Genomic DNA, 16,689 nt, shown 5'->3' with positions numbered 1-16,689 from the left:
GAAGTTTGGCCCTCCAAACCCTTCTCTCTGATACAGCAACATTAGGGTATCCCATCTAATCCAGGGTTGCTTGCCACCCCATACCAGCCGAAGCAAGTGTGTCTGAAGGGTGGACAAGAAACTGTTGTACAACGGAATGGGGATATTTTGAAATAAATACAAAAATTTGTGGGAGGACTACCATTTTAAAATGGCAATCCTTCCTGCCATAGTCAGGGGCAGTGTCAACCAGCGCTCAATGTTGCTTCCCAGACTTTCCGCCACCGGGCCATGATTGAGTTGTAGGATACGATCCGCATCTCTGGATACCGAGGTATTTAACGGAGTATTTGCACCACTCCAGTGGATACTCCGCCGTCCCGCTACAGGGCGCCACGGTCAACGGAAAGACCTCTGACTTTTCCCAATTGATAAAAAAGGCCCAACAAGGTGCTGTACCTGGTAACTTCGCAGAGGAGTGGTGCAAGGTTGTTATCTGGGTGCCGTACATAAAGTATGATATCGTCCGCATACAGGGTGAGGAGTAAAGGACCAGTGTTAAAGTGCGGGCCTCGATGGCTGTGCCCCTCCTGCAGATGCCGCACCAGTGGATCCAATGCCAGAACGAACAACAGGAGGGAGAATGGGCACCCCTGCCGCATTCCCTGTGTAAGCAAAAATGAGGAGGTTAACGTGCCATTGAGGGGAATACGCGCCATAGGTAGTGTATGTAGTAATTTGATGACTGCTAGGAACTGCTCCTGCACCCCAAGGCGACCCAGTGTGGCGTACAAGAAGGGCCACTCAAGGGAGTCAAAATCCTTCTCCGCATCAAGCAGCACGGCCACCGCAGGGACCCATGGTGGCATTCTGTGCAGTGTAGCAAGTAATGTACAGAGATTAAGGGCAGTTGATTTATGGGGGAGGAATCCCGACTGGGCGGGTGAGATCATTTGGTCAATAATCAGGCAAACTGTGTTGCCATTATCTTGGCTAGAATCTTGTTGTCCGAGTTTAAAAGTGGAAGCGGTTTATATGAGCCGCATTTCAATGGGTCTTTCCCGGGTTTAAGGAGAAGTATTATAACCGCCTCCCTCAGTGTGGGGGGGAGCACTCCTGACTCTACCACCTCCTGGTACATATCTATGAGGTATGGGGTAAGGATCGCTTTGAACTTCTTATAGAAGCATCCACTGAACCCATCGAGCCCTGGGGCTTTGGAGCCATCCATTGCATCAATGGCATCAATTACCTCGTCTTCGGTAAAAGGTTCGGCCAAGAATTCCTGATGCGCTTTTTCAAGCCAGACCAGGGAAATCCCATTCAGATAATCCCTGTATGCCCGCAGCTCTGGAGGTGTATAAATTAACATAATATGTGAGTACCTCCTTGAGGACTCCTATGCTGCCATTTATCCGCGAGCCCTCCTGCCTGTGTAATTTGGCTATATATGTCAGTTTGCAGGATTGTTGCCTCAGTCTAGCAAAGGTTCTACCCTGCCTTTCCCCCTCCCTATATCACCTGGCCACTAGTGTGCCTCCTGCTCTGCCGCCTCATTAAACTCAGCCATAAGGGATGTGCGGCGTTGTAAACTGGGGGTGTGTCAAAGGGCAGCGCCACTCTTATCAATTTCCGCCAGCTGCGCTTCCAATTGCGATAGTGTGCAGCGTAGGTCCCTAAGTACTCCAGCTCTCTTTGAGACGCACGCTCTCCTGGTGTATGCCTTAAAAGCCTCTCATAGGGTGGCCTTCGAGTTCACGGTGCCAACGTTAAGTGTAAAATACTCCAGTATCGCGTTGCGGAGTTCCAACTCAAATACGACGTCCCTCAAGGCCATGTTGGGGAATCTCCACGGTATTTCAACACCCCCTGCACGTGGGATTCTCAGCTGCATCAGGACGAGGGAGTTGTCCGACAATGTGTGTGGGAAATGATGAATTGTGCTGCCCCTGCGGCGAGGAGCCAATAATCTAACCGGGTCCATGTGTTGTGCAGGGCGGAGTAGCGGGTGTACCCGTCTTAACTAGTGCAGTGGTATCTCCATGCGTCATCCAACACATATGCCTCTCTTGATGTCTGACAGTGAGCCCCTGGCTCTAGGCTTGCTGTCTGTGGTGGTTGCTGTGCTGTCTCTCGCTGGGTCGAGAAGTATGTTAAGGTCCCCCGCAGCAGGTCTGGTCCACACCCATGTGCTCAATTTGTGCCTGAATGGATTTGAAAAAGTCGGGATCATTAATATTTGGTGAATAACCATTGACAAGTGGTACTGAATGCTCTAATAAACACCCCTTGACCAGCAAATATCGCCCACTGACATCTCTGTACACCACCACCTCCCTAAAGGGTACCCGCCTAATAATCAATAATGCAACCCCTCAGGCATAGGAACTCTAGCCTGCAAAATATGCAATTTCTCCCCAATTGGCGGCCAAGGTAGACAGGGCACTAAATGCCTCTCCTGCAGAAAGGCAACGTCCATCTGGTGGCGTTGCAAGTAATTGGATACTTGCTTACATTTACTGTGGCAAACATAGGAGTGCATCTGCACTAGAGGGGTGGCAACCCTACGCCGCTTCCCCCGTACTGTTGGTGCATTAGCACCTGTGTGGGTGAAGTATAGTCCACCTCGGGCGGCAGCTACTGCAACACTGACAAAGAAGTGAGAAAAAACTGAAATGGGCATTGATATGTACAATGGGACACAGGCCTACCATTGTCCTTAGCAATGGCATGGTCTTTTTAACTGGCCGAAAAGAGATCCACACTTGCACCAGAGTCGGGGATGTTCTGTGAATGTTGCGGAGAGGGTGTTCCCCGCTGTTGCCCCGACCTGTGGTAGGCCTGGTAAAATTCCTGGGCATCGTGGGAAGAGTCAAAGACACGCAAACGGCCATCCAAATCCACTTTTAGACAGGCGGGGGTATAGCATCCCATTCCGCAGTCCTAGCTTACAAAGATTCGCCTTCATCCCCGCGTACTTCCGTCTGGCTTCCTGCACCATTGCGGTAAAGTCCGGGTACAGGGATATGGAAGACCCCTGCAACTCGAGGGGGCCCCTTGCTTACACCATCCTCAATGCTGTGTCATGGTCTTTAAAATTGAGCAGGCGGGCTATAATTGGCCTTGGCGGGCCGCCTGGATTGGGGCGCGGTCCAAGGGTATGATGCGTGCGGTTCATAACGAAGGTAGAGGTGAAGGACTCCCGTCCAATGTATCTGTGAATCTTAGCTGTTTTTCCTTATTGCTTAGCCGTACTTGGAATTCGTCTTTTTGTGTCTATATTTAGTAATTTTTCAGTTTTTAGTAATATTAAAATGTGCACAGTTCCCACAGTCACAGTGACAGAGCCACTTGCGTCCTGACTATTTGATTTGTGTGATGATTAGTGTGGTGGCAGTCCAGCTGCTGGCCATCAGTGAGGACACCTAACATATGTGGATCAGCCGCGGGGTCATTGGTAGGACCAAGAAGCGTTTCAACCAGGTCTGGGTCATGGGTCTAAACAGATAGTCCAGAACCATAGAATTTGGATTCTGAAAGTAACTAGCAGAGTCTGAAACATTCGGATTTCGATTCCTTCAAAAGCATGATTGATTTCTTGCAGAACTGTGTCTGCAGTGAATCACGGTCTAAAGGAGTGTCCACTCATGCTTCCTGGATTGCAGAGATGGACTGAAAACTATGAATGTGGGTAAATGTTGTGCTTCTCTGGTATAACTGAGGCAGGCTCAGCTGGATATTTGGCACAGGCTGACTCTGTCCTACCATCCTACTCCTAGCACAGCTAGTGACCTATTGAGTAGTCTCCAAAGTTCTCAGTAAATCATTTAAAATCTGCAGTTTGCTTTTTTCAATAAAAAAAGTCCACTGCCTTGGTGATGAGATGGTGGTGTGGGGAGTATTTCAGTGCGTAACACCTACCTGCAAATTGTTTTAATGGTCATTTTACACCTGCCTTCCACCTGCGACATTTTAGCCTTGGTTGTACACTCTGGAATCTGTGTACTCAATTTACTCGCAGTGGCAGCTGCTATGGCATTTAAGTGGGGGGGGGGGGGCGCAGCGTGGGCAAGGGCAGTGAGGGGGCCACATGCGGCAGGAAAAGAATTTAAAAAAATGACGCTTACCTGCATTCAGTGCTCTTCTGGCATCTGCTCCTTCTCGACCTCGACTCCCGGCATGCCACAGGGTCCCCTACGCCAATCCAGACGTTCTCTCATGCTCGTATCTATCATGAAAGCAGTGCTGTGATTGGTGTGAGCGGCATAGTTAGGTGCTCAGTACATCATAATTAGGCTCTCACTAAGGCCCGACGACCCTCTGCTTGTTTTCCACCTATCATGAGAACAGCGCTGTGATTGATGTGAGCGCCATAGTTAGGCACTCACTACACCATATTTAGGTGTCACTAAGGCCCTACAACCCTCTGTTTGTTTTACACCTGAGCTGTAAAGCACAGCTCGGGTGAAGAGATCGAAGTACTTATGCTGGTTTGGCCGGCCTTAGACGGCCGGCCAAACTGTCATGCGCACCTGAAGCAGTGCCACCACTCCTCGTTCTCCTTCGTGCAGCTGTGTCGATGTGTGGGAATGTACGCCCTGCCCTTGGCTCAGCTGCAGGAAGTAAGTGAGTTAAAATAAATAACCTTTGTTATTATCACTTTCTTTTTCACGTTTCACTGCTCAAAAGCTGTGGGGTGACGCTCCTCTGCCTTAGCGGAGGAGCCGCCTCTGTGACTAGTAAAGCTTTTTTTATATTTCAAGGCACTACATAGAATAAAAATGCAGCTGTAATTAACAATCACAAAGGTCATGTCTTTCTACCTTGGGAAGGCAAGAAATCTCGAAAGTTTACAGTGAGGTTTAACACTCGTTAGTAAAAAACAACAGGAGTATAACCTGTAGACCAGGTTGAGAACCGGGTAAGTAAGTAAAAACTAGCAACAATGTCTCAACTGGATTCAATGAGGGTGGCAAATATATCTGCATGCACACGATGTTGCAAAGGAAAGAAAGGGACTCCTGATTGTTTGTATAAAGGTGCTCATGGCATCATATATTTAGAATATACCGTTTATCCATAGCCGTTTCAACAGCACTGTGAACATAAATTGTGGTGGCAATCAAAGTGGCAAAGTGCACGCTGTGCTCGTGGCAAGAGAATTGACGGCGTAAATGACTAGTGCAAAACACAGCGGGCGGCGCAAAGTGACAAGGTAGCAAAAAAGCTATATACAGTGATCCAAGGGTTCAACACGAGTAGTTCTATACAATGACTGTACAAAGTTTTTGATTTTGGAAGAACCAAAGCAAGAAATGCGCCGTAAGTTGCGCTGAGGGAGGGTTTGACGGCGTTTCGGTCCTATTCATTCAGGACCATCATCAGGACCAATTGCCCAATTTTAAGAAGTGCTGTAGACTCGGGGTACAGGCAAGCGGGTTGAGGATAAATCAACTGGAGTCTGCGTGTGGACACGCGGCACGAGTCTAGCTAGTGAAGGTGCTCGAATGAATCTGAGGTCTGTCAGGAACCGCCATGGACGTGTGCGGTGTGGGCCGTGGCGGTTTCTGCCAGACCTCAGATTCATTCGAAGAAAGGCCCACTATTCACTAATACGGTACCACAGCTTGTACCGCAGCAGCGGATCGGGGACCCGACCCTGCCTAGACGTTCCTCTTGGACCACTCCAATTTCCAATTGTACAGCTCTGTCATTGGTTCCTCTGACTTGACCCTTGCAGTCGATCGGGGCTCCGACACTGCACACCCAGCTATCAAGGAGCCCCTGATAGCTCACCATCATTTTATTGAGCAGGATTTCGGCTGCACCACCACCAGGTCCCTTTCAGCTTCGCTGAGCCCTGGCCGGTACACAGGTATTTACACTTTCTCACGTAGACTGTTCCTTCACTACGCTAGACTCGTGCCGTGTTCCCACACGCAGACTCCAGTTGTTTTATCCTCAACCCGCTTGCCTGTACCCTAACTTTACAGTGCTTCTTAAAATTGGGCAATCCGGTCCGGATGATGGTCCTGGATGAATAGGACCGAAACGCCATCGACCTCTCCCCCAGCGCAATTTACGGCGCATCTCTTGCTTTGGTTTTTCCAAAATCAAAAACTTCGTACAGTCATTGTATATAACTACTCGTGTTGAACCCTTGGATCACTGTATATAGCTTTTTTTCCTCCTTGTCACTTTGCGCCGCCCGCTGTGTTTTGCACTAGTCACTTGCGCCGTCAATTCTCTTGCCACGAGCACAACGTGCACTTTGACACCTTGATTGCCACCACAATTTATGTTCACAGTGCTGTTGAAACTGTTATGGATAATCGGTGTATTCTAAATATATGATGCCATGAGCACCTTTATACAATCAATCAGTAGTCTACCTTTCTTTCCTTTGCAATTTCTTGTACATGCTGATATATTTGCCTCCCTTAACACTCGTTAGAGCACAGTCCTTGAGTACTTTCTAGTGTTTACTGTCTGCGGATGTCTTGTGACAGTATATGGAATTGCATCATACTCAAGGCTGATTTAACCATAGCATTCGTTCCTCTCATCATCTTGGCAAAACTGGACAGACCCTCACAAAAAATGATTCAAGGACATACTTGTATTATGCTGGTTTGTAAAGATGGGCTCATCCATTTTAAAGTTCAGTTTCATCTCAGATGTAATAAATCGCCGTGTGCCAGAGGACGCCATTTTCTGCAAACACCTCTAAGGGGCTGTGATCCACGAGGAGCTTTCGTCACACCTTCATATATGCCTGGGATTCATCACCTAGCATAGGGTGCCAAACCTTCCTTAGCTCCCTCTTGTGCAGCAATGTTACAGGTTGTGCTTGGGTTCCTTTGTGTTTGCCCTACGCATACTACAATACATAGAAAATACTGTCAACTGCCCTGCTTCACATCTTTACCTGTGATCATAGCACCCCGCCAATCAAGCCCTTCACTGGCTGCAATAACGAGGGTGAAGCCATTGAAGCTCCACATCGAGCCATCCATAGTAAACCGAATGCTTTCGAAATGCAGGTTTAACTCACTAGTCCATGTTTAATGTACATGAATTGTTCATGTCGTTAATAACTATTTATTGTCTTCACATTGTAACGTTTCGGTGCCGGGAGCGTACAATGCTAATAACCTGAAAGCGTGAATTCCGGGATGTTTTTGAGAAGCTGTGTCTGTGGATTCTGATGCTCTGCTTTGCCAGGACTGTGATGTGCTTCTCGGGGATGTTTCTGTTTCTTTGCTCAGAGATAACCCCTCTGGCTGCCACATCTCGGAGCTTGAATCCCAGAGAGTGCAGGCAGATAAACTCCTCCCAGCATCCTGTTTTGTATTTTGACATGCAGATGGGGAAAAAGTGATTATTCGAGCTGTGCGTCAGCCATTGTGGGAACCGGGAGGTCGTCAGTGCCGCCGCTATATTGCAACTACAATGCCAGGGCTCTCGGCGCAGTCTGCCATTGAAAGTGTATGGTTGTATGGTGTGGGCGTTGCTATGGTGAACAGGCTGGTCTGTGGAAGAATCTTTAATATCTCCAAAAGCTCACTTGCTATGAAAGACCTCTAGGACTCGGGCAGTCAGTCCAGTGTCTGTCAGGCACCGTGCAGACAGGTTACTGCCCCTGATATGCGGAAAACCTAACGGACACAACACACGTCGAGCAGAACCTTCATGGTCCCATATCAGAGCTACAACACTTGTGCTGCAGTAAGGGGCGGCCTTAGGCATGTGCAAGCAAGCTGTGCACCAGCACAGGGCCACCACGCCAATATATATCCTTAATATAATAATCCTCTGAGGATGGATACATATTTGCGTGGCGGCCCCTGGCAGGGATTTGGCGGCCTCCGGCTCTGTTCCTCTTCCAAACACCCTGATTCCCCCCTCTTCACTGGCCTCTGTGCTCTGCCCCGCTCAGACCCCCTCTTCCGGGGCCCTCTACCTATGCTCCCTGCCCAGGGCCACCATGAGCTTGGAGCCGCCCCTGCTGCAGTGCCCATTGTGCTGGGTGCGTTGGGCGCAGACTGCGTCTGTGCGCCTTATCATAATGAATGTGTTGTTCCCTGCGCAGAAAACGAATGGACCAGTTCCTGCTCTGGGGCAGCACTTTATGAAATGTGGACCAGCGGTTAGAAGCTGTGGGTCCATCTTTCCCTGTGCAGACAGAAATCTTGCCAGAATTTTAAAGGTCGGCAGAGATAAGACTGCAGGTGAGTCTAGTGAGTGACTGCAGCCGCATGTAGGGCAATGTCTGGGGGTACCTCAGAACCCATCCTCCCCTTCTTTCAAGAAGCACCCTCTAGTGTGACACACTAACTGAGCATCTGCTGTAGTTAGCACACAACCAGTGCACCTGTTGACAGCCTCTTCATATTTTATAAATGTGGGTGCAAAGGCAAAGTGTTTCCTCATTTGCATGGGGTCATCTCCCATGCACATATGGTAACACCCTCCTGTGATTATGCTACATGTCTGCCAGCATAATGGGCCCGAGGTGGGTAATAGTGAAATACCGAATTCTAAATACCGAATTTTACCGATTCGGTATTTAGAAATCGGTTTTTCAGATGTAGGTAAGAATTCGGTAAAAAATACTGAATCCTTAATATTCGTTATTACCTTATCGGTCATTAAGATTCGGTAATAACGAATACCTACCCATTCACTCCTATGGGCTTGGAGGCCCATAGGAATGATTATGAAGACTTTCGGTATTACCGAATCGGTAATACCGGGAGGTATTTCAAGGGTGCCAGGGTGTCCAAAGGACACCCTGTTGCACCCCTAAAATGTGCATGTGCGCACATATGGCACACATGCATGCCCTAAGGGCATGGATGTGTGCCACATGGCACATAAAAAAAAGCAAGAAAGTGCTTTTTTAAAGGAATTCGGTAACTTGAAGTTGGTGGTAATTACCGATTCCTTAAGGCCCAAAAGCACTCTTTTATGTGCTTTCTACATTGCATTTAAGGAATCGGTATTACCGATTCCTTAAATGCGAGGCCAATTAGGAATCGGTAGTAAGGAATCGGTATTTATCGATTCCTTAATACCGAATCCTTCCCTACATCACTAATGCCTAAATACCGGTCGGTAACTGTGGAATTTACCGAATTTCACCGTTACCGACCGGTATTTGGGCCACCTACATCGGGCCCAATATGTATTACGGAAAGGTCCTCCCAAGCGTCTACAGCCTTGGGGGCGCAAAAAGTGGGTACTTGTACCTGTTTTTCCCCTGAGTCACTTGCGATATGGCTCCCGGTGTCTCACTGTCAAGTCCAATCAGAATTCCAGCATCACTGGCCTGTTTGGAAGTATCCCACCTTGACTACAGGCAGTCCACTGCTTGGAAGATCAGCAGGTTCAGCAAACCTAGCAACAGACTAACAAAATTACTGCAATAAAAACAACAAAAAACTGTTCTGGTTACCTCACCAAGGAAGGTCATGGAAAGTATTTGGACCCGCTCAAATTTGTTTCTCAAATGCATATGTTTTTTCACAGAATGTTACCTATTGAAAATATCACAAAGTGCTTGCTAAGGAAAATACCAAACCGAAGCATGTTTGTCAATAGGAGTGCAGCAAAATCTCTGAAAAATAAGGTTAAATTCACAATTGGCATTCCCAGTGGGAACCACTTGCCTTTAACCGTGCTATAAACTCTCCCTGTGCAAATCAGTGCAGGCATCTGCATCACCACTACCACCTTGCTCTCTACTCATGCATTCAAAAGTGGAGATAGGTGTCTTACAGTTGTGACCCCCAATCATCAACTGTCTCCACCCTCCATCATGCGTGAATTCCTGGAGACCAACCTCCTTGATTATACCTTCTCATTTTCTGGGTGGTCTTCAGAAATCCAATTTCTGTAGCCATGGTTCTCCATCAGTTGATGCCTCCACAGCTTTGTGATGAACACAGTTTCAGTGGCATAAATCTACTCCATTGGTTACAAATGAGGACGGTATTGCACACACCATGTGACTATTATTCTGTAATATAAATAGAAGTAAGGCTGCATGAAGTTGTTTCTATTCCACTTATGTCTCTAAATTTACACGCATATTAGCAGTGTCAAGTTTGCTGCAACATTACCAGACCACATCAGGATCTCATGCTCCTCACCCAACTCTTACCAAGTATGCCATACTGCAACCACACTCCTCTCATACCATTTGTACTCGTGTGGTTGGTTAGAGTACTACTTAGCCACAGTCGGGGTAGTTGTGTGCTGTACAGACTACAAATAACATAGAATGTAACCTTTCCACCTGCTTGCCGGTCTCCTATGCCATTTGTCTGGCCGTGGCATAGTAGAATGAATTAGTTTGTAGTGTACATAATACAAGCCACAAAAATAAAAAGAGAACTAAGAAATCCCACAGTAGTTTGTCTTGGTCCCATTTCCCTTCATACCAGTCTTTCATTCCATTTTCTTAATAGCTGTTGTTGGGCTCTAGCCTTGCGTGCTGTGATGAATGGTTTTCAAAACATGTGTCCAGAGGTCAACTTTGTCTGCCTCCTCCACACCACATGTTTAAAACATGGCGCCCACTTCTAGAGACCTGGTTTCTTCTTGCCTGGGAATGAACTGTGTTCATAATAAGGACATGGAGGGGAGTGAAAACCAGTAGTGTGAAAATGCATCCTTGACTGCTAACGTCAGACTCAGATGATGGCAGCGTGCTTTTTAATGAGAAACAGGCTGCAAGTTATTTTGCAGAAAGCATCTGGAATTTAACAAAACTCGGGAGGCCACATGGTAATGTGATGCAAGTAAAGCTGAGAGGGAAGGTAGCGTGAAATGCCTCCACCGTTCTTGGAGTATGCAGATATCTGTCAGCGGCAATCTGGAATTGTCCTGCCTGCAAAGGAATGATCTACTCTCGAATGACTTCCAGAAGCTTCCCTCCATAATGTGGATAGCCATCATAATGTGGCACAGTCAACATCTACAAGAATGAGGCGCATCCTGCTAAGGTCTTTCAAATTGTTTTCTCTGATACCATTCTGTGATCCAACAGTGAGCAGTAGTTTGCACAAGTATGTGATCAAACTGTCAGTCAGGCATTAATTTTGCTCCTATGACTGAATTTTCTTAAGGAACTTTCTTTTCCTGGGCTGAGCCTCTTATCCCAAAGCGTTTCTCTTTGGGGACTAGTAGTGGGCAGTTTATAGGAGCTCTTTTGGTAGCTGGGCAATGTACTGAAAAGGTGCTGCACTAGTGGGGAGGGTGGATAAGTGGTGAACTAGCCAACAGGACCTCTGCTGCTCCCATCTCTTATTCCACCTACACACATACAGGTGAGTGGGTGATGATCACTGACATGTCTCTTTCTCAGGGACATGCACATGGGTAATTTATTTGATGTGTTTTTATAGCACTGCACACCATTGGGGGTAGCCCCAGCCCCGCAGAAATATCAAATAACATTGGTAAATTGATAAAGAAGGACGTTTATACCTTGTAGGAGCAGCATGTGTGCAGAATATCCAAGGTGAAGATGTAAAAGCCTTCAGAAGAGCCAAAAGATGGACCTTGAAAAGAATAGCTGGTTTTTGATGGATACTTCAAATCGCAGATTAAAATATTTATTTGAGGTGTTTTTATAGCTCTACAAGCCACAGGGGGTAGCCTCGGACCATAAAAATATCAAATAACATTGGTGCATTGATAAAGAAGGAAGTGTATACCTAGTAGAAACAGCAAGTATGCAGAATATCCAAGATGAAGATGTAAAGGCCTTTGGAAGAGTCAGAAGATGGACCTTGGAGAGAATAACTATTTTCTGATGGATACTTCTAACCGTAGATTCCTCCCCTTGTGAATACCCCTAGATACCAGCAGGCCCCAGGTCTTAGGTGGCCAGGGGATTGACAGCATGTCAAATGCATGGCTGCAGAGCCGGATTTTTTAAAAGGTTCCTGAATCTCAGTCATTTTCAGGAAGACTAAAACAATGCTTTGTTAAAATCAACAACTTTAGCATGCTACACTGTGGCCATTTCGAAATGGAACCCACACCTGGATTATCATTGACCATTGAACGTATGAACTTAAAGCAACTATAACATGAGTAAATTGCATTTGTTTATCTAAAGATGGCATTGATCTTCTAGGTAGAGTCAAAATGTAAAAGATGGACTCTGTTTATGGGCCGTAGTATATTATTGATGTATTTGAGAAATGTGAGTGCATACACAATGCAGTGTAATTGCATGTCGACTTATAGTGATACATTGCCCTATGAGTTGTTTTATTGCAATGTTAAATAAGTAGGAAGAAGTGAGACCCATGAAGGTCTGGCCATGGAGAAATTTCATAAAGTAAATGGAGAATGCGGCTGGGATTATATGGTGCATCGTGCAAGCCATGGTGATTGCACTGTATCCCTTACTTGTGCAACAATCATCTTAGATATATCTTCCTAGCACACAGTTGCCATGCTGGACGCCTCGGAACCCCCCAATTAGGTAACAAACATATGAGCACCTCGTTCCTTCCTTAGCTGAAGGGAATGTTTCGAATGGTCACCAGTGACAAAGGCTCACTGAAAAATATTCAGTTTTTATAGATCAAAATACTTAAACTCATACATTAGAGCAGAGCAGAGCATAATGCTTAAATGGAATTCGTTAATTACATTGTATAAAATACGAGACTAGGGAATACTTTTTCACTGGCATATGGAGCTATTGTAACTAGAATCGCCTTGCATAGTCGTTTACTATTGGGGTTGCAGATTTTACTTAAATGCCCTAGAGCACAGATGTCAAATGTATGAATGAAGAATATTTAACATGCACTTTCCTCGGCGTTCTAACTATAAATTGATATAATAACAAGGGAGTCACCGTTCTTGCTCTATATACAATGAATGAATTATGAGGTACTCAATTTTCAGTATAAAACAATTCTGTTGAGTACCTGCCATTACACCTCCTTTGACAACATAATAACTTGTTCACTACTTCCTTTTACTTGTTGTTTTCTGCCTCAGTCCTGCTATCTCTATCTACTGCCTCTCTTCGTGCTGGTGCTTACCTATCCCACACCCACTGTCTCTATCCTGTCCTCTACCCCCTTATCTCTTCCAATTGCCTCTGTCTACCCCCATCCTCTGAATACTACTGTCGCACCCTCTCCCCTTCTCTCTACGTGCTGGCTATTACCCATCTATCTACTGTCCTCCTCTACAGCCTATCCTCCGTATAACCTACATTTTGCCTCTGTCCTACCTTCAACCTGATACGTTTGCCCTACCCTGTCCTTTGTTGTATCCTCTGTCCCTGCCCAATAGAATGCCCATACTACACTCGTACAACGTACCCATCAAGCCGTCTTTTTGGTGTAAACACCATTGCTTGATTTGAGTCAACAAACCATTCCGCACTCATGAAGTACAATGACCTCAATAGGAATGCAAAGTACATATGCTTGTACGAGATTGTGCAGGAGGCATTCAAGTGTGATAAGTTGTAGTTGCATCAAAATCAGTAGCAAAGTATACCTAGAAGGAACAAGAGCTGACTTTCTCTTTTCTCTTGTCCCTTTTGCCCTTACTCCGACCTCTTCATCCACCACAGGCGATACCATTGTCGAGTTGCTGCACAGTCTGCAAGTTCTATGGACAAAGAGGAATACGCAAGAGGTGAGAATTCTCTTATTTAATTCCCTGCTTCAAGACCAATCATTGAGTTCCTTCCAGGGCATTGGACATGATATTCAGATGAAGTGGACTGGGCGGTAGCAAAATTGAGAATTCTCGAAACCACCGGTGGCTCCAAATGCCAATAAGGCTGGAGAAGAGCTTGTATGTCAAGAGAATGCCGCCGGGTCATACTTGATGTCATGGCTACAGATGGGCTGAGTGTCAGCCGAGCCAGTCTCTAGCTACCTTCGAAGCTTCATCTGCAGCAAAGTCTGAAGTATGATTTTGAATGTATCTGCGTTATGAGTTTCCATGGTGGGTACTTACATTGAGAGGTTACAGAAGGAATGTACCTCCTTCTCGGGGATGGTAGTCAGGAGGATGGGTTTCACAGGGCCAGGCATTTGAAAGACTTTTGCTAAATCCCATAGGGTATTTTTGTTTGATATTTTTGTGCTAGCTCCTTTTTTCCATCGTCCTTATTGGAAAATGTTGTCATAGTTGTGTGCCTTGTTCATGAACTGGTACAGTTCTGCCTTGAAGGTAAGTGCACCCACAAACGGGATAAAGCAGTGGTATATTATTATTAAGGCAATCTTTGTGGAAGTGTACTCCATACTGTGGTCTCCAAACAGTACTGTCTCAAAAGTTTGAGTGCCCACTGACGCCATAGCTGTGCATTGGTATTGAATGTCGCAATGAAGCTCTAAATCATTCTGGAGCATTGGTGCACAGGTTTTCGGGTGCAACAAGCACAACCTTGTGGTGCGGGTGTAGTGCTGTCTCAAGGGAAGTGTTGAACGGTTTCCACTTTCCAATAGGAACTGTTCGTTTGTTGGACAGCATCAATGTTGGAATGGTGCCAGGCTGATTCCATGCGCCCCTCAGGATATGTTGGCCTATAGACCTGCTAGCTCACATTGCCATCATAAGTACTCCTAAAACTGGCAAGCTAACAAATGGCATGGGCTACCTCAGAACATGACAACCCTGACTCCCCAGGGAATCATGGAAACAGATCTAGAACCTTTTCACTGAGTCACTCGTGTTCACTGAGAGATATACACTAGAAGTACACAAAGGGGTGTTTTCAATATTTATTGAACCATTGTGATTCTTAAATAAAATATGTGTGCTGCAATGTTAATAGGCAGACGCTGATAAAGGTGATTAGCAATATAAGAACAGTGAAAAGAATGAATGATTCCACCATCGTTCCAAAACAGTGTGTGTATGCTGGCATATAAGTATGGGTATAGTGCACTCCTCTTATGCTCTCCCTGACCTAGTTATCTAGGGCGGGTGTTCTGCCAAGCATCCTCTACTGGATGATCTAAATCCACATTACCCGAAGGCAAGGTATGTACGTCCCCGTCTTGGTCACAAATTGGACAGTCCTCTTCGTAGAGGGTAAACAAGAATCAGCTGGGCTGAGACTCCGACACAGCGACAACCTCTCGATGAAAGCATGGCATGTATATTTATAATAACCTCATCCATGCTTCCATGTCGAGATTTCAACCACTCTGACATTGTTTGTCTCTGTGATAGCCCTGTCACCTCATGGACTAATAATAAACAACAGCATTTGCACAATTTGTGTTCAGGCCTTGTACCAAATGTTCAAGGTGTCGTGATATGTACTCACGAAGTGGAATTGTAAACAATGTGGTTTCAGAAAAACTAATACTGCACTGCCACGCAAACAAATGTGTATCAAAAGTCATCTAGTTAAAAAGAAGGCAACTTAAGAAATCAATCAATCAGGAGGTTAATAAAGTGCAAGCCACTCACCCTGAACGATTCTCAAGGCGCTGAGGGAAAGGGGGTGGGGATTCCGCAGATCCTGGTGGTTCACTGAGTTCCATCGAAGAGCCAGGTCTTGAGGCCCTTTAGGAACTTAGGGAGCAATGCAGACTATCGGAGGTGGAGATGTAGGGAGTTCCATGCCTTGGCCGCAAGGAAGGAGGAGGAGCGCCCTCCTGTTCTGCTTTTCTTGATCCGAGGCACTGCTGTGAGAGAGAGCTGGGCCGAGCGGAGAGAGCGCTGGAGAGCGTGAAACCCGAGGCGATTGTTCAAGTTGGCGGGTCCGGTGTTGCGGAGGGCCTTGTGTGCGTGGGCGAGTAGCTTGAAGGTGATTCTCTTCTCATCAGGGGGCCAGTAGGTGTTGGCTGATGTGGCTGTGGTGTGGTAGGTTGATGACTAGTCTGGCGGCGGCATTCTGGACGTTCTGGAGTTTGCGGGTGAGGTCTTGTTGATCCCGGCATAGAGTGCGTTGCCGTAGTCCTGTCTGCCACTGATGAGGGTGTATGTGACCGTTTGCCTGTGTTCGGGGTGGGATCCACTTTAAGGTCTTACAGAGGAGGCGGAGGGTGTGGTAGCAGGAGGAGGTGATGGTGTTGATCTGGCGGTCCATTTTGAGTTCGAAGTCCAGGATGATTCCGAGGTTGCGTTCCTGGTCCGTGGGGGAAGGGGGCCCTGAGGACGGCGGGCCACCTGGTGTCGGGGTGTGGACCCATGATGAGTTTTTGTCTGTGTTGAGTTGACAGCAGCTGTTCTTCAGCCATCTGGTGACGGCTTCCATTCCGTCTTGGAACTTGCGTTAGATGATGTTGGGTTCGTTGGATAGGGTGAGTTGGGTGTAGTCTGCATACGATGTGATGTTGAGTCAGTGTGTGCTAACGATGGATGCGAGCGGGGCCATGTAGATGTTAAACAGGGTCCGGCTGATGGAGGATCCTTGTGGGACTCCGCAGGTGGTTGGAGTCGGTTCTGAGAGGAATGAAGGGAGTCTTACTCGTTGCCTTCTGCTGGAAAGGAAAGAGAGGATCCAGTCGAGGGGCTTGTTCCGGACTCCCGCGTCATGGAGTCTGCGGGCTAGGTTGCGGTGAGAGATGGTGTCGAAGGCTGTTGAAAGGTCTAGGAGGATGAGGGCCACAGTCTCTCCTCTGTCAAGGAGGGCGCGGATGTCATCTGTTGCTGTGAGGAGTATGGTTATGGTGCTGTGGTTCTTCCTGAAGCTTGATTGGG

General features: G+C 46.8%; 1 protein-coding gene across 2 annotated transcripts in view; it reads left to right on the top strand.

Moving 5' to 3' along the window:
• Positions 1-16,689, top strand: part of EXD3 (exonuclease 3'-5' domain containing 3) — a 2,383,304-nt gene that overhangs the window by 593,733 nt on the left and 1,772,882 nt on the right. For both annotated transcript variants that reach the window (XM_078642091.1, XM_078642090.1), the window contains exon 4: positions 13,595-13,659. In XM_078642091.1, coding sequence (XP_078498217.1) covers positions 13,595-13,659 — 65 coding nt within the window. The remainder of the gene's footprint in view (positions 1-13,594; positions 13,660-16,689) is intronic.

The sequence above is a fragment of the Lissotriton helveticus genome, chromosome 5_1 (assembly GCF_964261635.1).
Source record: "Lissotriton helveticus chromosome 5_1, aLisHel1.1, whole genome shotgun sequence".
Lineage (NCBI taxonomy): Eukaryota > Metazoa > Chordata > Amphibia > Caudata > Salamandridae > Lissotriton > Lissotriton helveticus.
The sequence above is the reverse complement of the archived record's forward strand: the minus strand, read 5'-3'. Positions and strand labels throughout refer to the sequence as shown.